Below are 24,183 nucleotides of genomic sequence, written 5' to 3'. Positions count from 1 at the left end.
GTTCTCCTCCCGTCTCTTGGGACAAAGGAACGACAACACAGTAGTGCAAACAATCACAAGGGCATTTATTGCACCTTTCATCGATCAATGCCTGCTAGCCGAGTTGCTATCTGCAAAACATGCTGATGGGCGCGCGACAAATCTGGAAGTCTGACTTACCGCGACCGCGTAGCGAGCGAATATGTTCGCCTCATGCTGGATCCCAACGCCTGGTCGTTTGCGTGTACGGTCACGCCAACGGCGCGTTCGAAGGCGGCCACGCAAGGCGGTCTCGCAGAAGCATGGGCCCTGCGCGCGCGGAATGTCCACGCTGTTCGCCGACCCGCCGGGAAAGAGCAAGCGCCTTGTCTCCCCGGCGCCCAAGTAACCCTGCTGTCGGTGGCGTTAGCCGCGCAACACTCGCGCCATCTCTCGCACTGCGCCCCAACCACATCGACCCACCGCGGGCATCACGCAGGCCACGCGGCGAAGCCGCAGTACAGGAGGCGCGCTATGCGGGAAAAACATCAGGGGACGCACGAGAGTCGCGCATCCCCACAGAGGAAATGCGGCAGCAGCAGCGAGCAAAGTGTCATTTGTGCTGTACCGAGAACACACGGCATGCGCCAAGCTACAAGCAGCCGCCGCACCTAGACTGCCCCCAACATAGATTGCTTTCAAGATACAACCTTGTGACCGCACGCAGCAGCCACGTGCGCAGTTGCAGCTGGAGTAGAACCCCCCTATCCCCCATGCTTCGCAACATTGGGTGCCTTGCGCACAACTGAAGACGGCATGCTCCTTCCCCACTCCGTATTTTTCTCATGGGCGAGATTGAGCTGTGATCGTTGGCTCCCCTCTCACGCTTTCGCTCGCGCATACTGCGTAGGACGCGCGGCGACGATGGTATCATCCTTGGACTTTATGCGGAACCTCTCTCGCCTCGTCGAGGGCTCTCCTAAGCTTTTCCTCTGTGGCGGGGTCAGAGGAATGCTGGTAGGGGGTGCCGCCGTGTCATTTGGCGCACTGCCGAGAGCATTGTCGGAGTGCAATATGTTTGAATTAACCGTTGTAAATGCTTGCGCATTCAAATTAGTGGGCTTTTTCGACCATTAGAATACACATAACCTTAATGGGACCACAGTGCCAGTTTGAATAAATTGGAGGTTTGAATTAAGCATGTTCAAATTACAGAGATTCGATTGTATTTCCTTACAGTGATTGTAGAGTTTGCCATTTTTGGCTGCCCTTGTTTGCAGATGACGATGCCAACAACCACTGGCCAGAGTTTCTCAGGTTCCTGTTCCAATGTGCCAGCTCCTCCAACCCTGTGCTCAGAGAATCAGCCCTGCAGATATTCACGTAAGCAGATATATACGTAAGAGCTCTGTTACTGATTGTTATGCTAATTTCACTTTGCGGTACCTTTGTCATGCTTGTGCGGCTGGTTTAGTCCTGCATATTGACACGCACTGATTTGTCTTTTTTACGAGGGCCCTGCACAAGGCTGTTTCAGCCCATGTTTTAATGCAACATGTATAGTGATCCTGTGCCTTCTTTCTTGATAGATCTGTTCCTGGAATATTTGGAAACCAGCAGAGTCGGTACCTGGAAATGATTCAGCAGATGCTGGTGCAAAGTTTGGCTGACTCCAGCAATGCCAGTGTGAGTTAGTCTCCAGTGCTGCATTGTGCCAGGCAGGATTTTTTGTTTCTGTGCTGCCCACTAGTCAACTCATTGTAGATGCACTAAAAGAGATCGTTAATTTACTCAGCTTGCTTTGTTTGGAAGTAGATAATTGTAAGTGGTAACTTATAAGGAAGGTTCACTTACCTGATCTATCTTGTGGCTCTGTTTCTGTACGGGGTCTCTAGCTGCACACATCAATATCGGGAGGATGTGGAGGATTGTTTCATTTTGTCTGAAAAGGCAGAGCAGGCCACTAACCTGAATGGGATGGTAATTTCTGCTGCAGCTGTGCTCTTTAGATTGTTTGTGCTCTGTCATGTTGTGTTCTGCTTGGGCAATAGCAGCAGAGGTCTGCTTAAAAAGGAAATATTAAAGGACCACTATCGTAGCGGCGGCTTGGAAAGCTTTGTCATTGGAACTTTCCATACTTGCAGCAGTTATTTCTGGAAGAGTGTGAAAATATTTAAAGCAGAATTATTTCACCTGTGGACTTTCGTCATAAGTGTATGGACATCGGCAATACGTATTTATAAAAGCAAGAGCAGTGGGGAGCCCTTTCGCATCCTTGAAGCAGCGTTGCAACCTGCTCTTGTGGGTAATGAATGGCTGCAATGTGCGCAAGCCATCCATGTTTGCAGAGAGCAAAATTGTGACACGCACTTTGTTAATTTTTTCTCCAATATACTGCTCTTCATATGCAATGTCTTGTTTGGAGCAACTACCATAACAGTGCTGCTTCATCGGCATTGAGTATTTATGATGGTGTAAGAAGTGATTGTTGCTCTGTTAACAGAAGCAAACTTGCTGTTATGGGGCACACTGTTTGATATTTTGAATGTGCCGGTGGTGGGAATTCTATATGCATGTGGAACAGCACTTCATTTTTTCATGGGATTTCATAGGAGACTTTTACGACTGTTTGATGATATACACAATAATTTAGCATACCCTGGTTATTTATCTGGGATCAACTGTATTGTAAAAAAAAAGCTGCTCCTGTTTCTCCTTAGTGTTGTACCGTTTGTGAGTAGCACCTCTTAGTGGTGACGTTCTTTCTGTGCAGGTTCGATTTGCTGCTGTCAAGGCCATCATTGCTTTTCTCCTTGTACATGAAAAGGAAGTGGCCATTCAACGACTGTTCGTGGACTCTATGCCTGCAATGCTCCAGGTGAGTTGGCTATGAAAGACCAGGTTTGGATAGTGTGTAAAGCACTTTACCGTGGATTATCAATAGCAGATGTCTCAAATGTGTGGCCCTCCCCAACTGTTAATTCCTCCCAGCTAAGTTGCCCAAGTTCATGCAACTCCCCGCCGTAGAGTACGCCAGCCTTGCCTTCTAGAAGCGGCAATGCTGTGTATGCAGCCTTATGTGATCTTCAGATCCAGAGCTCTGATATAAACCGACATTATTTCTCGGGAAGTTGCAGGGAGCTGACAGGCTCATACAAAATCCCATGCCTATCGGTGGTGTCATCTTTCGTAAACGTTGTAGACAGGTTTGACATTTGCTGCAGAAGGCAATCAGCTGCAGAAAGTTTCACACACCCTGGCAATCCCTGCCGCCACACGGTGCAGAAAACTGTCAGACTTTGGTTATGAAAATTCAGCACAAACACAAGGGACAAAGAAGAAAATGCACAAGATGAGTGCATTTCCTTCTTTGTTTCTTGTGTTTGGGCTTTATTTTCGTAACCATGAATCCAACATTCCTACTAGCCCAGTCATGGTCATGTACTATGTACATAGTGAAAGTATAGAAAGGCAACCCACCCTCAAATTAGGCTCTGACACGCTTGCATCTGTCTACAGACCCCTGCAATCAAGGTGTGTGCCAATTCTAGGGTAAACCAGGGTATCGCTCCCTAATGGCTTAGGGAGGTATACAAAGCAAAATGTCACTGCTTCAAACACAAGTAGCCTAGCTGTCCCGGTATTTTTTTAGAAACATACTCGAAGAACATTTCCTGTGCGCAGCCTAAGAATTTCAACTTGGGATCAAAACTTTTAACTAAATGTGATGTAGGGCATCTCATGACGACATGTAACCATCCGTTGTGGTTGGTGCTTACTGTAGTGACTGACTGACTGTGCGCAGGTGGTGTCTGAAAGCATAGAGGGCTTGGAAGACGACAGTGTGCTGAAGTGCTTCGTCGACCTGGCCGAGGCTTGTCCACGCTTCTTTCGGCCCCATTTGGACAACCTCATGCAAGTGTTCCTGAGGGTAAGCCATTCTCGTTGACTCATTTTAATCACAGCTCTACAAGCATAACAGCTGTGAGTTGAAAACTTTAAGTGCCGTGCTCACATGGGCTGTACAGCGTTGAGGTGTGGCATTCCAAAACATGAATGTTTCAGCCAAATGCCTGAATTTGACAGTAAGCAAACAGGGGTGAGAGGCTTGACGTTCATTAACTCATGGGCGTGGTGTACTAAGACAAATATTGATTTTGTAAAATTTTGCAAGATCACTTTCAAGGGACTGCAAAAGAAGTTTCTGGGCTTGTACTTGGTCAAGAACCATGCCAGTGTGTGCTTTGGCCTTTGGCTTCTATAGTATCAACCTTTTGTAGTTGGTTCCTAAAGTATGGCATTTGCTCTATGCTCTTGCAGTGTTATTTGCCATATTGCAGTTGCCTGCAAGTTAACTTCCTGCTTACTGTCTCTTTATAGCCTGAGTAATTTGTTTGGTTAACGAAACATTGTGTGGCTGGTGGCTCTATTTAACACGTAAGAGTTACGATTGCTACAAACTGAAATGGAGCCATAGCCTTTTCAAGCACAAAACATACCTTGTTTTTCTTTCCGGTAGCATTGAATTAAAGTTAACACTTCTTATTAACCACCAAGAGGATCTGCTGCATACCGTATTTAATCGCATAATGATCGCACTCGCGTAATGATCGCACCCCTGAATTTTGTCGTCAAAATTCTATTTTTTTTTTCTTTCCCATGTAATGATCGCACCCTGAACTTGTTGCAGTGATATGATGTGTGCCAAGTTTAGGTAATGATGATCGCGCCTACGATCTTCCAAATGCTATGCGAATGACTCATGAAGACATACAAAGCGGTCTGCACGCAGCCAACATTCTTAAGCAGGTGCCCCATTGCATTCTTTTCATCACTTTTACTTCCACGAAAAAAAAGCTACAACCAAACTTGCCTCGGCTTTATTATTTGTAGGCTTCATAATGGTTTTAGTCAACAACAACGACATAAAGGGTGCCTTTCGATTCTTTTCGTCTACACTTGTGGGCACGCAACAAATTGCGAGCGGCAACGATAGTGGCCACGTTTACATTGATACGTTAGAAGTGCACCCTATTCATGCGCCGCCGCTTGTAACACAGCTAAGATATTCGCCCATCCTTAGCAGAAATGTGCCATATTAGGATAGCAGTGAAGACAAGTGCCGCAGTTTCCGCAGCATGCCCGCCATGTGTTTCTATGTAGCGCGCCCATCTATGTTTCTGTCTCCTCAAAGTGGACATGGCTATGTTATTGTCACAAACTTGCTGATATTAACAATATTATTCGTTACCGATATGGAAGAAACGGTTTCAATGCGTGTAATGTACTCACGAGAAGAAGAAAAATTGCATTCGGCGCATTCGGCTTGCTCCGCCGGTCGCCATTTTTGTTTTGGTGTCCCGCACTGACAGTGGCAGCCGCCTGCTTGTTGACCCATTTTCATCCCGCAGCAAACACGGGATGAAAAAAAAAAGTTTCTTTTCGCGGAAAATTTAACCCGCGTAATGATTGCACCCCTGAATTTGCGTGAATTTTTTTTTACGACCAAGTGCGATCATTATGCGAGTAAATACGGTAGTTCATTCCGCCATATGAGGGAGCTAATCTCTTCCTGGAGGGCACAACAAAATTTTAAAGGGTCCCTCACCAGGTTCAGGCATTGCATGCAAGTGCGGCACATAGATCATGCAGTGGCGATCGTGCCTTTACAGGCACGATTGCCATGAGATCGCCATGAGATGGCTCTGTGACGTGAAAACGGTTGAAATTTCAAATAGAAGGACTTGTGCCTTTCCTCTCGAGGGAGCTGTGCTTCGAGCGAGCGGTGTAACAGGGCAGCTAATTTCTTCTACCTCCTCTAATAATGAAACAATTTGAACAATTATTTTGGTATAACGCTTCCTAGAATATAACTTCTAATGTATAAACAAAATTTGCAATGGGGCCTCATGAGGCGTTCTGTGAGAATTTCATGTTGCTTGGAGTGTAGACCCAAAAGTTGCATTGAGTGGGGCACGAGCCAGTAGATCCTGAAAGATAGGTGGCAGCTATGGGGGTCTTACTCCGGCATTTTTCGAGTGCAGGTGACTGGGGAGCCCTCGGTGCCCGACACATGGCGGCACCTATGCCTGGAGACAATGGTGACGCTGGCGGAGAGCGCACCGGCCATGGTGCGCAAACTGGCTGGCAGGCATGTGGCCCTGCTTGTTCCCCAGCTGTTGCACATGATGGTCCAATTGGAGGAAGAACCTGACTGGGCCGTCCAGGACGAAGTCCTTGACGAAGACCACGACAGGTGCTGTGGCATTGTTTAGTGCTGGCTGATTGGTATGGCCTAGTCTCAAGGCATGTAATGTTAAGTAGGAGTTTGTCTTATCTTAGCATATTTTTATGTTGGTAGTCTGCCGTAGCACTTTATGCATCGTTTAATTGGTGACACTAGTGAAGCTATTGCTGCAGTATGTTCATTTTGCAATAAAAAGAGCTGTTAAAATTTTTTTCTCTGCTGAACATGCAATTTCCGAGCGCATTGTACAGGTTGACCTGACATTGTCGTAATTACCAAAGCGTTGTGGGATTGAGTGTAGCAATGCAGATGGCACCACTAAATTGACAATAGCAGTTTTAGTGGTGTGCTAGAAGAGCCTGACATAAATAGTGCATACTGTATTTTTCCATGATAGCCTGCACCAGTTTTTAAAAATTTAACAGTTAAGTGGAATTGCAGGTTATACGCAAATTTTGCCTTGAAGTGTGGCTTCACAGCAGCGCGCATCACGCTGCCTTGAAGAAGCCACACAATAAAGGGATACTGAACAAAATATGAAAAAAAATGAGGGAAGCATAGAAATTCGACTTGGAGGATGCGACTGTTCTGATACGCAGAGTTTATTTCACATATTTTTAAACGGATGGCTGTATGTTTGAAGGATTGTGAATGCGTGCTGGCTGCATGCCAGCACACGTGGGGCTGCGCGCCGACTGCCATGACATCATGTATGTCGGCTTGCAGCAGGAGCAGCAACCATAGAGTTTCCTACAATAATTACTAGAAGGAACTTCGGCGCTGCGATCGTTCAGCCACCATAGGAATGATGAGGATGGATTTGTCTGATCTTTGCACTCATGGGTTCAGATGTTCTTGTGGCTTTATTTAACATTTTATGCCTTCATTGTCATAAAGTTCAGAGCAGTCTGTACTTTTTGATGTGCAGAAGACACTCCGAACACACACAAACACTACTAATTGCGACGATTAGCTTGGCGAGGTGGCCAAATTGAAACATGCCAAGCATCTCAAGGCATTGGCTTGCCAGCGGTAAGCCAATGCAGCGGTTTGTTGATGCATGCGTCCGTGGCGTAATGGCTTCAATATTGGGCTTCTGTGCTAGAGGTCGTGTTCGAATCCTGATGTGGGACAATTTCAATAATGTTTATTCATTTTATTGTTGAAAATGAACAGTTTGCAAAGTTAAGAAGCTGTTCGAAGCCAGAAGGACGAGGTCTAGGCAAATTCATGTACAGTCAAATACTGATTATTCTGGCTCTTATGGGGAGCATAAATAAGTCCAAACTATCAAATGTCCTAAAAAACGAATGTATCCAAAAAAGAGATAATTTTATTTACGCTTTAAGGCCCTTGTGCAAGTAAGAAGTGGTCAATTCATTGCTGTACATACATCCGCTTACATGCAACCAAGTCCACCTATATTTCTGCCAGTTTTGTGTTGTCTCTGTACGCTAATGCGAGGACTGCAAAGGCTCGAGTCAGATACTGTGTTCACAATATCAATAATAAGGACAAATATAAATGTAAATAAAAAGATATTTTGGATCTGAAAAATGATAAATGTGCTCCAGTGTTGCCTTCCCAACACATTTAGCTTTGTGCTGCAAAAAATATATACAATAGCTCTAGCTGTCCCAGGTCCAGAGATAACTGATGCAGCAAACAAGAAAAGGGAACAAAAACCATGTTTTGATAAAAAAAGAGAAAAAAGAAACTTTGCTCAGTGCTATCAGTAAAAGCTACCGTATTTACTTGCATAATGATCGCACTTTTTTGTCAAAAATAGTTAGACGCAAATTCAGGGGTGCGATTGTTATGCTGGTTAAATTTCCCGAAAAAAAAAATATATTTTTTTCATTGCGCATCTGCTGCGAGATGGCAGCAGGTCAACAAATATGGCGGCGGCGGAGCAACCCGAACGCCATGGTGAACGTACTGAACACGATTTTTTTTCTTCTCGTGAGTACATTACATGCATTGAAACAGTTTCTTCCGTATCTGTAATGAATAATATAGTTAATATCGGCAAGTTTGCGGCAATAACTTAGCCATGTCCCCTTTGAGGGGACAGAAACAGATGGGCATGCTTAGCTGCCAGTGACATAGAAACACATGGCGGGCATGCTGTGGAAACTGTGGCATTTGTCTTCACTACTATCCTAATACAGCACGTTCCCGCCAAGGGTGGTCGAATATCTTAGCTGTGTTACAAACGTCGGCATATGAATATGGTACACTTCTAACGTATCAGTGTAAACATGGCTGCTGTCGTTGCCGCTCGCAATTTGTTGTGTGCCCACGAGTGCAGACGAGAAGAGTCGAAAGGCACCCCCCTCACGTGTATCTGTGTTGCCAAAAATATTCAGTTGGGAGTGCACTTGATAATCTCATTATTGTGTCGCATGCAGTGATCCTGTGGTTGGGGAGTCGTCTCTGGATCGTCTGGCCTGCAGCCTAGGGGGCAAGACGGTGCTGCCACTGGTCATGCAGTGCGTCACCCAGATGCTCAGCTCTGGTGAGGCTAAGCAATGGGACAGCAATTTATGGGCAGGGAGTGCCAAATGACGATGGGGCAAGCCTGTGCTTGACCCCAGCTGGATGACCTCTGCCAGAGCAAATGCAATGGGGGCCAGAGTGGCGTGTGTCCTTTCTGGTGGGCATTGCGTCTCATGAGCCTCCAACGTTTGGGATACCTTTCTTTCACCGCTCAGTGAGAAGTGCTGCTCAGCCTGGTGGGAATTTTTCAAACTGTTAGCAGAAGAACTAACCTAGCTCTAGATTCATTGAAAGTTACTGTACTTGGATGACGTTTGTCGGTATTGTTCTTTTACAATCGTGTTGTCATTGACTGACGTGAGGGCTGGCCTATCAGAACAATGTGCATTTAGTTCTGTGAAAATTATGCTAGTTTTTCTGTTCCTCAGTTTTTATGTGTGATGTATGCAAAACACCCGAAGTACATGCTATTCTGGTGCCTCTTATGGTGATTACCGTAAAATCTTGTTAATTTGGATTTCACGGGACTGAAATGAATGTCCTAATTAATGAGGGTATCAAGAAAACTATTATAGTGAACAAATGCTTGCTACGTCAACCGGTTTTTATTTACTGAATGAATCAGCAAGTCCTGTTTCTATTTTGCACAAACGCAGTATGGAAGCTACAATTCTTGTCATCTTGTGAATGATTAGCACTCGCAGTGGCGAAGGCCTTGCAATTTCCTTCACAACTTGGCCGCGGCACGCGTCTTTTCTCCAGGGTCGCTAGGTCACCGCTCATTGTGATGTGGACGGTGCTGTACATCCTTGACAGTTTTACAGAGTCCGCATGAAACTACTGTTTGCCTCAACCGCTGTGGACGAAACCACGGTTGCTAACAACACAATCTTGGATGGCGATTATGCAGTTATGCATAGGAGCTCTATGGACAGGCAATGAGCTTTGCCGCAACACCCTCGAAAATAAAGGTGGCGCAATGGGCATTCCCGAATGCTGCATGCTATAGCTGTACACATCGATCACTCCAAGGGCGCTATTTGAATGTAGCGGCGGCACATGCTGCGGCTTGGCTAGTTTGACAACATCGACACATTGTATTTGCTGCACTGACTCGTCCTCTGTGCCACGCTCTGCACCTGCCGCGCGTCACGAGAACTGGCGGTTTGCATCCGCAAAGACGTGCAACAGCGCGCACTCACTGGGCTCACTCATAGACGCCTTGGCAGATGCCACTTAATGCTTTGTTATTGACAGTGTTTCAAGATGCTTCGATTGACGGACATGGAGATTGCAGCATGAGTAGCAGCCAAACGAAGACGCTGCCAAGGTTGATCCCGCAAGCACTGATGTCTCGCTCCCAACTTCAACTGAGGCTGTAGCTGCTTTGGCCCTTCTACGCTGTTACTGCGGCGCAATAGAGGGCTCTGGCCTATTGCTTGGGAATCATTTAGACTATGTTGACGACTTCGTGTTGCGGCGCAATAGAGGGCACTGGCCTATCGCTTGGGGATCATTTAGACTATGTTGACGACTTCGTGTTTAAGCACATGGCTGCCAATAAGAAGCAGGCTACACTACTTCAGTACTTTTAGCCAAATAAATAAGTACTTAGTGTGGAGCTTCGAGTATTTACTGTGCAATTGGCCTAGACCGTGCTGACTTCGCGCGGTTGGGGAAGTTGGTGTGGCCTACGCTAATTGCATGTGGCACAATTGACCGCATGCTCCCGGCTGACGAAGTCAGTGTGGCCTAGGTCGATTGCGCGCGGCATAACCGAATGCGCGCTCCGAACAACAATCCCTGATCGCGCCCTTGTTTCATTGATTGATTTGCAGGATATTTTTAGGCATTTTTACGTGATATTATTTATCTTATTCTGGCTATATCGAACTATTTCGCGATCACCGTGCTGTTCCGATATATTGAGGTTCGATTGTACTATGTTATTGTGTGGTTCCCTTTGGAGAACAAATATTTTTCTTGTTCTTCAAGTAGCATGTATCTCTCTTGTGTATTATTGCGCATATACCATATTTACTCGAATCTAGGCTGGCCTCGATTCTAAGCCGACCCCCACATGTCTGAAGCCAGAACAAATAAAAATTACCCCAAATGTAGGCTGAACAAAAAAAGTGAGGACAGTGTTCACAAAATGATAAGAGCATTTATTTAATATGAAATTGCCGAGCTCACTCTACGGCATCACCGTCGTTAGCCTCGTCCTATATCCCAGACCACACGTATGCTTGTGGACGCATGCAAGCTCGCGTCCGCGCGCCCATGCATGCTCAGACAGCCGGCATCGTGAACATTGAAAAGCAGCGCGATGTCAGTGAAGAGCTCCTCTCTGTTATTGCGTGCTTATCTTCCTTATCGCTGTCATTTCCTCGTTGTGGCACAAGCAAAAGCATCTCCCGTTGCTGCTTCCAATAGTGGACGTTTTTCTCATTGATGCTGAAGTCCGTCCCGCCTGGCTTACTGTGCCTCTGCGGCTAGCACAACTTTTCGTTTGAAAGTGGCACTATAGTGTGCCATTATGATAATGCCACGCCGTAAGCCAATACCATAGAACCAGCTCTGATACGACACAGGTCAAAGCGACATCGCTTGTGTACTTCAGTTGGCTACTGGCCCGGCTAGTAGCAGCTGCGATACTGACTTTTCTAGATGGTGCTAGCTATGGACCATATTTATCATTTTCACTTACAAACTGGCGCGTTTTTTTAAAAAAAAATTCCTCGAATCTAAACTGACCCTACAGTTTCGTATATGATTATTTGAAAAAAACTACCGGCCTAGATTCGAATAAATACAGTAGTTCTATCTGTAGGTCTTGCAAGACGCAGACAGAAAACCATATCTACACTTCCTGCTTGCCGCTACAAACAAATAAAACGTGTGCCCTATCGAGCACCCTGTACCCAGATTTATGGGACGTATTCTTGTAGGAAAAAAAAAAAAAATACGGCAGTGCAACATTCCATGCAGGTTTCAATTTTACTCGCATAACAGAATACGGAGTATTCGTATGGGTTCTTTTATTGCGGTTGGACCTCAGGTGCCAAAAACAATTTTAGGAAGCGATTATATATGGTAATATTTGGCTCGTAAGCGGCGTTAAATTTTTTGTCCAGTCCATGTTTAACAAAAAGAAAAAAAGGAAGAAAAAAAATTGGCTGATGATTATGCGTCTTGGTAATGCGATCTTTGAGCGCAGCTGCTGCCTTATTTCAACGACAGGCAACCGCATACAGAACACGCAGTGCTGAACAGAGGCAGTTCTGCGTTTTGGATTGGGCAGCACACACCGCGATCCGCCGCCATAAAGAAAATTTACTGCATAGACTTTCTTCGAGAAAAACTGGGCGTCCACTGGCATCCGTGCAACAAATGCATGCTCGTTAGTAGATGATACACTTGGCAACGACAGCAAAATTGAAGATGTCATGTTGTATAATCCATGTCGCAAATATGTATACTTAGCAAAAAGGTGTCAGTATAAATTTGCAGTTGAGATAAAACACCATTGTAAGAGCGTACATGTGTAATTGGTCTCAACGCCCGCAACTAAATTACGGTGAATATGCCGTGATGCACGTCTCCGCACCAATCCAGTTTGTTCGCAGCACCCTCGCACAATTTGTCGACACTCCGCTCCTCAGTGGGAGAGTGCCGTTCGGCTCACTCGACCATTGTCTAGTACACTCTAGCCAAACCATAACCTTTGTCCCTGTATAGTATTGCACAAGTCATAATGCATGAGTAACAACAAATTGCAATTGATGTTGCTGCACACGATTACAAGACTGAGCAGCAAGAGCTTTAATGTGCTTTTCTGCTGCTAGTAGAGTGAAAAGGACAAAAAGGGTTTTCTGCCCATTAAATTTCTTTTTTGTGGACTGTTCAGCATTTGGGTAGTTTTGCAGTCCTCTTCAGTTCTCAACAGTTAAATCAGCAGCTGTACATGGGATCGGTCTCCATATGCATTGCAAGAAATTTCTTATGCAATGCATGAGAGATTGATGTGTGGAAATGTTGGCCGATTGAGCAGATCTGTATTTCCATCTCATCAGTTCCGCAAAGTCAGGAACAATAACCAGATAGGTATGCCCATTGTCTGCCATCTATCCTCCTGTATGACCTTGGTTGAAGGCTGGGTTGTGGATTGGTCAAGAGCACACAATGAGGAAGCCTGCCTTTCTCTGAGACATGCTGTTGTTTTCTTCTCATTCCTAGTTAGTTTACAGAACTCGTACCTTTTGCTGTGCTGTGTAGAGTTGATGAGATAGTGCTGACTCAGTAGGTACTTGCACTTCACGGGCTAGCAACATAATGGATGCAGTATTTAGTTTGTATTCCTGATTTTCTCTACATATAAAGGAGCAGTAATATCAATTATTTGGAGACTACTCAGTCTCTTTTGTAATCAGTGATCTCATATGTTGTAAACTCTCTATATTGATTGTGGTTCAGCACTCAATGTGAGTGGTTGGTTCTGATGCAGAGGACTGGCGGCAACGGCATGCGGCTTTGATGGCAGTGTCGGCAGCTGGCGAGGGCTGCCACAAACAGATGGAAGGCATGTTGCCACAGTTGGTTGATGGCATTCTCAAGTATCTTCAGGACCCTGTGAGTGGCAGGGGCTTTGACGACTGGTTGCTGGGGCATTCTAAAGCTTCGAGGGATGGCATTACATTGTCACAGCTAGATACCGAGCCTTTCCTATATTAATACAGTTAAACCTCGATATAATGAAGTTAAAATCTGCAATTTGCTTTGTTATAGCAAAATTTCTTTGTATTGAAGTTGGACCTTTTATGCAGATAAGCGCAGCTGCCAATAGATATTTCTTACAAGGAAAGGGGCCGCAGACTTTTCCGAATTATCGTGCAATTGAAACGAGCAAACTTGAATGAGAAAACGGTTCATTTCGATGAATTCGGGAGTCAGCGATGAATGATACGGTTTCATGCCACATAGACGATATCTTCACATAGGCGATTCGAGTTAAGCAAAGCCAGCCACGCTTTTGCATGCACTCCGCCCTGGCGGCTGATAGCGTTGCGCGCACTGGGACGACGCTATCATGAAAAGCGCAGGCAGTGTGGAATGAATGCTTCGTCTGCCTGCGAGTCTCCGAAACTCGAGATTACGCAATCACCAATACTAAATGTGCCCACTCTTTGCACACATGGCAGACTACCTCTGAAGCAGGGCACGCAGATGCAGCTGCGTATATGTGCTCAGCCACACTTACAGCCATGCACAGCCAAGGTCGAAAGGCATGCCAGAAATAGAGACTGGCAGAAACTTACCCCTTCCCCCCCCACTCTTGCATGCGCTTGATCGCGTTACCACGAGCTCGCTCCCCTCCACATCTTTCCCTTTGCTTGGGCGGGAAGGCTATGATTTCTTGTCACACCCTCATATACTTTAACTCACACCTAAGCACACAGTGTGCTGAGCGCGATAGGATCTTATCACACTTGGACTTTATACGGAACATGATGCGGCTCCACTTCGGTGGTCACTCTTAGGTGTGTTTGCAAGCAGGCGCTTGTAAACCAATCATTTGACCATCTGCGTCCGTCGTTCGCGACAAATTGTCTCAGCATTCCTTTGCGACAGAAGTGAAATTTTATTATACAGTGAAACCTTGTTAAACTGTAGTTGGCTGGAGCTTGGAAAAAGTACGTACTAAACACTAGTACTGCTTAACCGAAATAGCATGAGGTCAGCCACTAACCTGTCAAAAACGTAACTCAGTGAGAATGCGATGAAAGGGGAAAAAGAAACATGCAGAATTTATTCACTTAGCGCGACAAAAGCATTATTTTCGTTTGATGCTGCGGCAGCTTAGTAGCGACGATAGCTTACTGAAGCTTACTGAAGCTGCGAGCCAGCATTTCAGCCAGCCACCTCGGCAAACACTCACATGGCAGATTCCTCGTTGGCTTTGCATATTCTCCATGCACGGGCGCAGTAGCGTTGCAGAAGTTGCAGAGGGCCTTTTTCATTGCGGGGTGCTGTTCTCGTCGCGATGATTGCATTCATGAGGCTGACATAACGCGCAGCTTGTGCCACTGTTGGGCCCGAATCGCCCTTGCTGTCGATTTCCGTGTCGTCCTCGTCATTGTCACTTGTCGACACTTTGACAACAACAAGTGGTGAAAAGTTGAACCTCGTAGCCGACATCTTTTAGCGGTCGCAGCAGTGCTTCCAAGCAACTTCTTCGCATTCCAAATGCCATACATCGTAGTCAGCAGTAGATTCCTGTACCGTGCCAGTGCCAACTTCTTCATGTCACGTTCGATAGCACGAATGGTGTGTAATTTTTCTTTTATGCTGAGCACCCGGCATCTTTTTTATCCGAGCTTCAGCAATGACGAGAGTCCTTGCTCTCATGACGTCACAACGCTCTCTGGCACGGCACTGAAATGATGTTGATGTTGATGCGGCTTCACGTGCAAACGCACAGGGTGCTTGGAGGCCGTTGTTCTGATCTCTGAGGCTTATTGTTCTGCCGGGCCACCCAATAGAGACGCACTGCCGTGTTTGCGTAACGAGAAGTGTAAACACTACGTGTTAGCCGATACGTACACAATGAGCTGGTATGATTTATGCGGATACAAAACACATTATGTTCTATAAACGCTGAGTCGGGGATTTTACTTTTCTACTTTTAAAACGAAACTATTGTTTAAGTGGTTACGGTTTAATGAGGTTTTGCTGTATTGAATTGCATACAAACACTTTGTTATACTAAGATTCTAAATACACGGTGTTCTATTTGCAAGAGGTTATAGAAAGTAAAATACTTCGTCATATCGAGAATTTCGTTATATAGAAGTTTGTTATATCAAGGTTTAACTGTAGTAGCTTATTAATCAAAAACGCCATAAATTGATTTGAACATCGAACACTTTAACACAAACACTGTTTGCAAATCTAGTGCAAGAAAACCAGCTGCTGCACGTGCAAAGCAGCCTACTGTATTTGTGTAATAAAATTGTTGCCAGCATTGTATAACTTTTGTGTCCAGAAATGGACATGAAGTATGACAACATCTTTGTCCCCTCAGATATGCATGTAACGTAGTATGCGGATGCACACCTGCCAACTTTTACGATTTAATTTTCGTAATATGCCCAATTTTAAGTGATGTTTTACAATTGTCATATTGACAAATATTTTATGATTTCCCATTAGTGTGTAGTTTAAGGCAAAAACAACTTTAAAAGAAAAATACAGCCGCTAAATGATTTATGGCCCAATTTTAACGCAGTAGCATTAATGGCCCCTTGTCGCAGAAAATCCGGTTTCCAGACGTTGTTTCGGCAAAAAGATTTTCAAACCACTTATACCCAGGCCCTCCATGTGGCACAAGAAGTTACTGAACTAATTAAATTTCATTACCTAAAATACCTTGAAAAACTGCAAAGTACGACTTACAATCTACAGACATAATAGCGTCGGATTGTAATTTGACTATACGAGAAAACGTAATTTTGTAACACAGAAACTCAAAGAAACGCCTTTTCCAGGGCTTGCTTCTACCATTCATAGACCGGCCACGGCGTCCGCCATTTGCGCGCGCTGGTGCATGAGTATCTTGGAGAGGCCATGAAGCGGCGCGCCCAATTCCTTGCGATACCTCCAGATGGCACTTGTCTCTGCCGCATCGCGGCCCACGCAGGAGGCCGCGTTTCTACCAGAAAGCCCGCCTCCGTGCATAGCGTTTGCAGCCAGCATTTCCCGGTAAACATTACGGTTACATATGCTCCAGTTGAGAAGCAGTCGGGAATCTTTGAATGCAATCACGTTGCACTCTTAAAGGCGAAGCTTAAGCGTCAGCCAAATTTTTTCGGGTGCATTTATTGTACGGGTGCAGCTGTGTGGCAACGAGATCTACTCGTAGAACGAATCTATAACAGCAACCAAATCTTCAGCGCTCGTTCCGGGAATGTTTCATTAATAAACTTCATAAACATTTCTGCTTGTCTGGGGCACAGATAATTGTTGCTGCCACCATATGAAGCAGAGTGCCTGTTCCAGCCCCCCTGCAGAACAAGATCTGCATATGTTTAATACATAGGGACCATAAGACTAATCATATGACTTTTTAATATCTTTAATATTTAAATGAATTTTAGTACCATATTTTGCATGTATAATCCACAACAAATTTTTTTTTAGTTTAGCAGCAAAGTCAGGTTGTGGGTCATATGTGCATTTTGCCTTGTGGTGTGGCTTCACAACAGCACAGCGCACGCTGCTTTTAAGCCACACCTTAAGGCAATGTTCTCCACCATTCCATTTCGTTGTCTCCTAGGGAACCCCAACCTGTTGCCACCTTTCGCGTCGAAACTCCCTTCTCCCCTCCTTCATGGTCGCCCATTCACCTCCTCTTTATGGGTCGCCATATTTTGTTTAGTAGTTAGTGAACCCTGCACGTGGCGCCTGGAAACTAGAGCTTGTGTTACGATGAGCTGCTCTCAACAGCTATCCTTCGTAGCAAAAGCTGAAGGTAACGCCGTATTCACACAACAGAGCAATTTGTGATTTGAGATTGTGGATTGCGTATGACGTGATAACATGTCACCTGTTTCCGCGGCGCTCCTTCAGTCCGCACAAGAAGCTCTTCACGATACAGTGGAGAGCCAAATAACTGTTGAGATTTTTGACTTAGTTGTGTTTGCTATGTTGCCATTGCTCATTCAAGGGCTGTTCTCTCGGTGCTGTAATCCTCTGTCGTGTGAATGCTACCTATGAAATGGTCTGATTCGAGTCACATGACATATGATTGATTCATCCGCGAGCACGTTTGTCATCTGAATCCAGCTATCAGCATCGCCGAAGAAGGGGGGGAGAACGGAGCCACTGCCTGAAGATACGATGTGAATGAGTCATGCATCTGTGAATGGAGTGTTTTTGCAAAGATTTGAGCATTGTTGTACGCAGTTCTTTATTGAACCTTTATACGTGTACTTTTTTTTAAATACTTTTTCGAGGCCGTGGCAATTTTCGGTGCGGGTTATATGCAATCTTGTGTTACACATGGAAAAATATCATATTTTTTTGTCTTCCACTGTAGTGTTCTTCAAATTCTATGGTTGGCAGGTCTGCTGATGCAAAGCTCATATGTATTCTGCCAGAGTAGTACAGAAAGCTTAATTGTACAGAGGTAGAAGTAATAACTACACTTTGTTCGTGTGAACCGCAGTAGGGGCAGGTGCTTTGTAATATTGCAGCTATGAAGGAAAAGATGGTATGGCAGAAGGGCTGTACATCTGTCTGGAAGCTCATAGAACACGTTAAAAAAGATTGTAAGAAAATAAATCTGCATAAGGATTATGTTTTACAGAACTAAACTTGTGACCCTTGACCACACTTACACATAGTTATCAACAGTGGCCAAACAAGGAACTTTTCAGACCAGCACCAATGCTTCGTCAAAAGTACTTGTCTCAGTCTGCTGATGAAAGCAGGTCCCTTTGTTGAAACACTGGTTCAAGCCTGAGCTGTCCCTTGTTTGATCACTGTATCAATTCAAGTCCGCATCCTCCTCTTGAACTTTCGACTTACGCCCAATGGTGCTTACACGCAGCATCCCCGTGTGCGGTACGCTGCCTGCAATGCACTGGGCCAGATGGCAACAGACTTCTCACCAGGCTTCGAGAAGCGCTTCCACGACCGTGTGATCCCAGGCCTTGCCCTGCTGCTGGAAGACCACAGTAACCCGCGGGTGCAAGCGCATGCGGGTGCCGCACTCGTTAACTTCTTCGAGGACTGCCCCAAGCTGGTGCTGCTGCCCTACTTGGACGCAGTGGTGCAGAAGATTGAGGCAGTGCTCAACAGCAAGATGCGTGAGCTGGTCGAAAAAGGCACCAAGCTCATGCTGGAGCAGATTGTGGTCACTCTGGCTGCACTAGCTGACCGTGCTGAGGAGAAGTTTGTGGACTACTATGACCGTTTCATGCCCTGCCTGAAGTACATCATCCAGAATGCCTCAACCCCTGAACTGCAGCTGCTGCGAGGAAAGGCCATCGAGTGTGTCAGCCTCATTGGACTTGCCGTGGGCCGAGAAAAGGTGGGTGTAGGGTTAAGTGCTCTCATTTCTAGTGAATATTGTAGTTCATTCAAGGGTTTCCCCAGAAAGTTTTAGGAGTGGGCATTTCGCGACCAGGTGTGAAAGCATGCTAGAAAAGTGTAATTTTCTCAACTTCTAATTCAGATTTCTTTCAAATATTGGCACACTTGATGAAAGGAACATCTGGAAATCTCAGGGGGGGGAAAAAAGAGAGTCAGTAACATTAAACTGTGGCATCTCACACATGCTCTTGAAACAAAGGAACGACAACAGTAGTGCAAGCAATCACAAGGGTATTTATTGCACCTTTCATACACTAGGGCTGCTATCAGAATTGCTGTCCACGAAGCATGCCGATGAGCGTGTGACAAATCGAGGAAGTCCGACTCACGGCGACCAGATAGTGAGCAAATATGTTTGCCACATGCTGGGTCACCAACACCTAGTCATTCGCCATGTGAACAGCGGCATATTCTCATGATCACGTTCGTCCATTCCGGTGTCCTGCTCCTAGGCTCGCAAGATGGGCTTGCAGAGCGCGAAATGTGTCAGCACCACTTGGCGACCCGGAGCCAAAGAGGAAGAGCCTACTCCTTGTCGCACCCGTCTAAGGCCACCGTTAGGTGGCATTAGCAGCACAGTACTCGAATACAGTAACACCTCATTAAATCGAACTTGCATATCTAGAAAAATATGCGAATTTGAAATTTTCCATGGCACCGAACCACCATACGTGCCATGTATTTATTGCCCTTTATCTCAAGGTATCTTTATGGTCCAAATTGCGGATATCTCTAAATTTTGTCTAAGAGTAGAACATGAACTCCGCCGCCAGACTGTTAAACAAGCTTTGTGCGAGGCTGCCGTGCCTTGGCCGCATCTACCACAAAGCGGACGCTTTCCCTCAATGTGAATTTGGAACCAAGCAGCATAACAACTTCGTAAAGCAACCATGTGGCACGTTGTGTGACGCAAGAGACGCGCGCGGTGGCAGGCCCTGCAAAATAGCACACTTGACGCAGTTTGTTTTGTTCGCTTTATGCAACGCACATGATTTACCATGAGTGGTGCGATTTCCGTTCTATTCTACACAATATATGCGGCACTAAACATTTATTCTGCACAATGCAGAATAAAAACGCATGTGCCGTGTGTGTTTTGGTACACTCTGCTAGCATAGCTCCTTCTTGTGCATGCTCACATCGCTTTCTGTGGGACCGTTCTCCGTAAGACCGCACTGTGTGGATTCTGTAGAATACTAGGCAAAACGCGGCACAGACTTCCCACAGACGGTACCACAGAAAGCGACGTGAGCATTCACGAGTATTCACTATGTGGGCAGTTTGTACCAGGTAAACTTACTGTTGCCGAAATCATGAATGATGAATTGTGAATGGTGAAGGCGATGATGACGACCAGAGACCTCGAATAAGTGCCTAAATCACCCGAAACAAGAAACATGCTTCGCTTGCTCCGAAATAAAGTTAATTGCAACGGCAGGAACGATCTGCTCGTGCGATGTGTGAAGCAGCTTGAGGACGCCTTTCTAAGTCCAAGTGCCACCATGAAGCAGTGCAGCCTTACGAACGTTTTATGCACTGAATACAATGGCAGTGCCACAAAATTGAGCTGGTTGAGATCTCTGGAATGTTTTTATTTTTACATTGAAATCTTTACGAAGAGCGAGTCGGAAGCTCTTATTAAAAAAGCTTGTCAGTAATGGTGAATTCTTTAATGAAGAATTCGATTTTTCACTGCAATTTCTGCAACTTTACTTATCTCAAAAACCTGCTTATCTCAAAATTTTTTCCAGTTTTTGCTGCTTTGAGTTAATGAGGTATTACTGTACGTTGCAACCACACTGACCGCTTCTCTCTGGCACTTAGCTGCGGGGAGAAGCCAGTTTCCAGGAGACGTGAGAGCAATGCGGGGAAAACAACATCAGGGGACGCATGAGAGTCGAGCATCCCCACAGAACCAATTGACCATTCTAAATGCTTAGAATTGGTGCTAAACCGGAGCAGTGGGCGGCATTTTCCCTGCTGCCCACCATGGGCAAACCCTGTATTTCTTAATGGGAGACATGATAGCAAAGATGGTCAATTTGGTCAAAATTTCGTGTTTCTTTCTTTTTTTTCCTCAATCCTTAGACATTCCTTTATCACGTGGTGAAATGTTAGAAAGAAATACGCAGTAGAAGGTTAAGAAATAATACTTTCATGGTGTGCCATCGTCAAAGCTCGCTGAAAATTGGCCTTTGCGAGCGGCTGCACCACAAATAACCGCATGGCTTTCCATTTATGCCACACCGCCATCTTACTGCCATCAAGTGGTGCACAGAGAGCACACCTTTTGGCTGAGAGGTTTTAATAGCTGGCGCGACTGTCACTCGCACTTTGACATTGGTGTGCTGCACATTTCTTTGTCTGTGCTGGGGACTTTTTGCTATCACAGCACAATATCTGCCAGACCGGCTCATGTTTGCTTTATTGACGCATCCTAGCTTTTGTGTAACAGTTATTAAGATGTAATACACGGAAGGCGAGAAAATCCATTTTGTTTGCAGCCTTGAATTTATATTTGCATCCTGCATTGATATGTGTGACCAACACAGATTTTTGCAGCATTAATAAGCAACTTACTTGGAAGCTCATCATTTTTAATTATATTTTCAGCCATGTCCTGTTAGCCTTTACAGCACAGTTTAATCATGGGACCTTCCTGCCTGTTTGCTTTTTTTTTTTGTCAGCAAAAGTATTTAGTGCGCATTGTTTATGAAGATGTCCACAAGATGTTCTGCAAGGTTTGGGGGATTTGTTAAAAATCTGTTTTGTCACTGCTTTTATTTTACGTATTTCATTTACATAATCAAGTAGTGTGGCTGCAGTAGCTGTTCACTGAAACCAATGGGATCCCTGATAGCTTATCATGGTCATCTATTGACTTGGAATAGATGGGAAAGAGCACATGTGAAACCAATTAAAACTAGCAATAAAAATCTTGTTTCGTAGAAGCCAGTAGCTTAGTGTAGTAGTCATACCCGTGATTCCGAACCTATACATACATAATGGACTCCTTTTGTACTAATTTCATCAACTTGTCACATAACTTATGCTTGTATTGTTAGATAACAGTGACCATTTGATATTATGCCATATTACATGCTTATGTCGGTCCGTACTTGCGATTTTATTAATAATCTTGAATATCATGTTACTCATTGTTGCTGTTTAAAGTGTTTCGTGTATTATCGTTCAGGACCCTTTAACAAATTTGTTTGGTCCCAAAAAGTGTAAAAATGCAATGTACTCAGTAAAGGCTACAATAAACTTCAACCTAAACTAAATTAAACTAAACTAATTAAGTGTCTGTTGTGTATTGAATGCATTTCTATTGTGTGGGATTTGGCTCTGAGCAGTTATCTTAAAGCTTATCTTATCTACCTAAACATTTGGCTGTTGCTTAGCACATAATTTGTAACCGTAGGCAAATGTTCTTAGAGGATAAACTTGCATGTGCTGCATAGCAGTGCTTACCTGTTTATTTCAAGTACCTTATAAGAACGCAGCATGAGTCGTGAGGCAAACAGCATTGTTGCAGAAAAGCTACAGATCATTCTTTGCTTACCAGTAGTATGCAGGGGCACCAAATAATGCCCAAGGTAGGCCTGTGCCTGGCCCCGGTTGAGAGTCCCTGCAAAAGCAAGTGGGGGCTAGAGTGGCGTGCGTCCCTCTTGCATGGACTGTTGCGTCTCATAATCTCCCAACATGGGATCTTTTGATCATGTGGAGGCATTCAGTATTACTGCGGTCCTGATGGAAAGCATCATGGGATTTGTGGCTTAGAGGAAGTGTTTTGTCATGTGGAGAAGTCTGTGTGCATTCCCTTGCTGTTAGCAGTTATCCGTATGATATGTACTCTTAGTTGCAGCAACCTTGCAGTGTTGATGTGTCTCTGCAGATCATTGCAACTATATTTGGTGACTTTGCCATCTTAACTACCTGTATCTACCAGAGCTCTTCAATCATAAAGGTTATGAGACTCCCCTTGTGCTTCATGTTTCAGGATTCAGGCATGTTGATAGGCTAAATGTGTGAGGCTCTGCCAGTTGTCACGCCACATATGGGCAAGAAAAAAAAAACAGAAGTGCAGTGTCCACCGAATTCAGCTTACTTCATCAACCAGCGCAACAAAAAGAGCAATAAGAGTTCTAGCAATGCATTATGTAAAATAAAACTTTCTAAGCAGCATTCTTTTTATTTATTTTTAAAGACAGAGCTGCCATTTTGATCATTCTTTCTTAAGCTAGACAGAGGAGACCAAGGTGAAAATACATCAAAGCAGTTTTTTTTTCTTACTGGTTGAGCTCGACTAGAACCAACTACTGCAGAGCGTTCTCCAGGTGCACAGTGAAACCTCATCAGCTTGTATCTGGCAGAAAGAGGGTAATTATGCAATAAACACCAGTAACTGGCAACTGCAAATTTGCATTTGTTAGTGCCGCCGTCATACGAAATAGAAACGAAAATTGATGCCACACTGAATGTTACCTGAACTATACACATGGAGGTTACCTACTTATCTCTTTTCCCCTCCTCTCGCACAGTTTGAACAGTCCCTCTTTGAGCGGTTTTGCACAACCTGGCTGCTTTGTACTTCAAAGAGGACCACTGTAACAGAGTGCAATATGTGTTGACCTGCCGAACTGTTTCTTTTGGTGGGGGGCATATGTACAGAAATGTGCCGAGTGAGGACCGGCACGGCTTATTTTAAAGAAACATAGTGCTAGCTGTAAATAATGCGCTATCAACTAGTCAAATCTGCAAAATTTGTTCTGAATTTTTCCATGAAAGAGTATGCCACTTTCTCTACGGCATCATGGACTGCAGAGAAGCGAGAGATCTGTGTGTTCCACTTTATGCTAGTTCGGTGCAGACTTCTTATGTTGATAAAAGGGTCGTTTTTGTTCTTTGCAGTTCATCGCAGATGCGAGTGACGTGATGGACATGCTGTTAAAGACACAAACAGGAGACATAGAAATCAGTGATGACAATCCACAGGTGTGCGTCTTTCTTCAGAAGGACACCAGTTTCTTGCATTAGGAACAAGAGCTTAAGATACTATCTGCTTTTGCAGCTCTCGTACATGATATCTGCATGGGCCCGGATCTGCAAAATATTGGGCAAGCAGTTCGAACCTTACCTCCCATATGTGATGGGACCAGTGCTCAAAGCAGCTGCTCTCAAGCCGGAGATTGCCCTCATGGACAGTAAGTAGTTAAGCCATAGTGTTCTCAATCATGTTCTAGTTTGCTTGCTTAGATGGACAATTATCATTTTATTTACTTGAACTGCAAGGAAGGCTGGAAAGATGCTAACCTTTGATT

The 24,183-nt window shown here is 44.8% G+C and overlaps 1 protein-coding gene across 1 annotated transcript in view; it reads left to right on the top strand.

Annotated features, from left to right (window-relative positions):
- Karybeta3 (karyopherin beta 3) overlaps positions 1-24,183 on the top strand; it is a 54,380-nt gene that overhangs the window by 9,701 nt on the left and 20,496 nt on the right. The window contains exons 3-12 of the mRNA XM_065452484.1: positions 1,239-1,341; positions 1,548-1,644; positions 2,732-2,836; positions 3,764-3,889; positions 6,003-6,214; positions 8,617-8,723; positions 13,212-13,336; positions 18,315-18,797; positions 23,774-23,857; positions 23,934-24,066. Coding sequence (XP_065308556.1) covers positions 1,239-1,341; positions 1,548-1,644; positions 2,732-2,836; positions 3,764-3,889; positions 6,003-6,214; positions 8,617-8,723; positions 13,212-13,336; positions 18,315-18,797; positions 23,774-23,857; positions 23,934-24,066 — 1,575 coding nt within the window. The remainder of the gene's footprint in view (positions 1-1,238; positions 1,342-1,547; positions 1,645-2,731; positions 2,837-3,763; positions 3,890-6,002; positions 6,215-8,616; positions 8,724-13,211; positions 13,337-18,314; positions 18,798-23,773; positions 23,858-23,933; positions 24,067-24,183) is intronic.

Source organism: Dermacentor albipictus, chromosome 1 (assembly GCF_038994185.2).
Source record: "Dermacentor albipictus isolate Rhodes 1998 colony chromosome 1, USDA_Dalb.pri_finalv2, whole genome shotgun sequence".
In the NCBI taxonomy this organism is placed as follows: Eukaryota; Metazoa; Arthropoda; class Arachnida; order Ixodida; family Ixodidae; genus Dermacentor; species Dermacentor albipictus.
The sequence above is the reverse complement of the archived record's forward strand: the minus strand, read 5'-3'. Positions and strand labels throughout refer to the sequence as shown.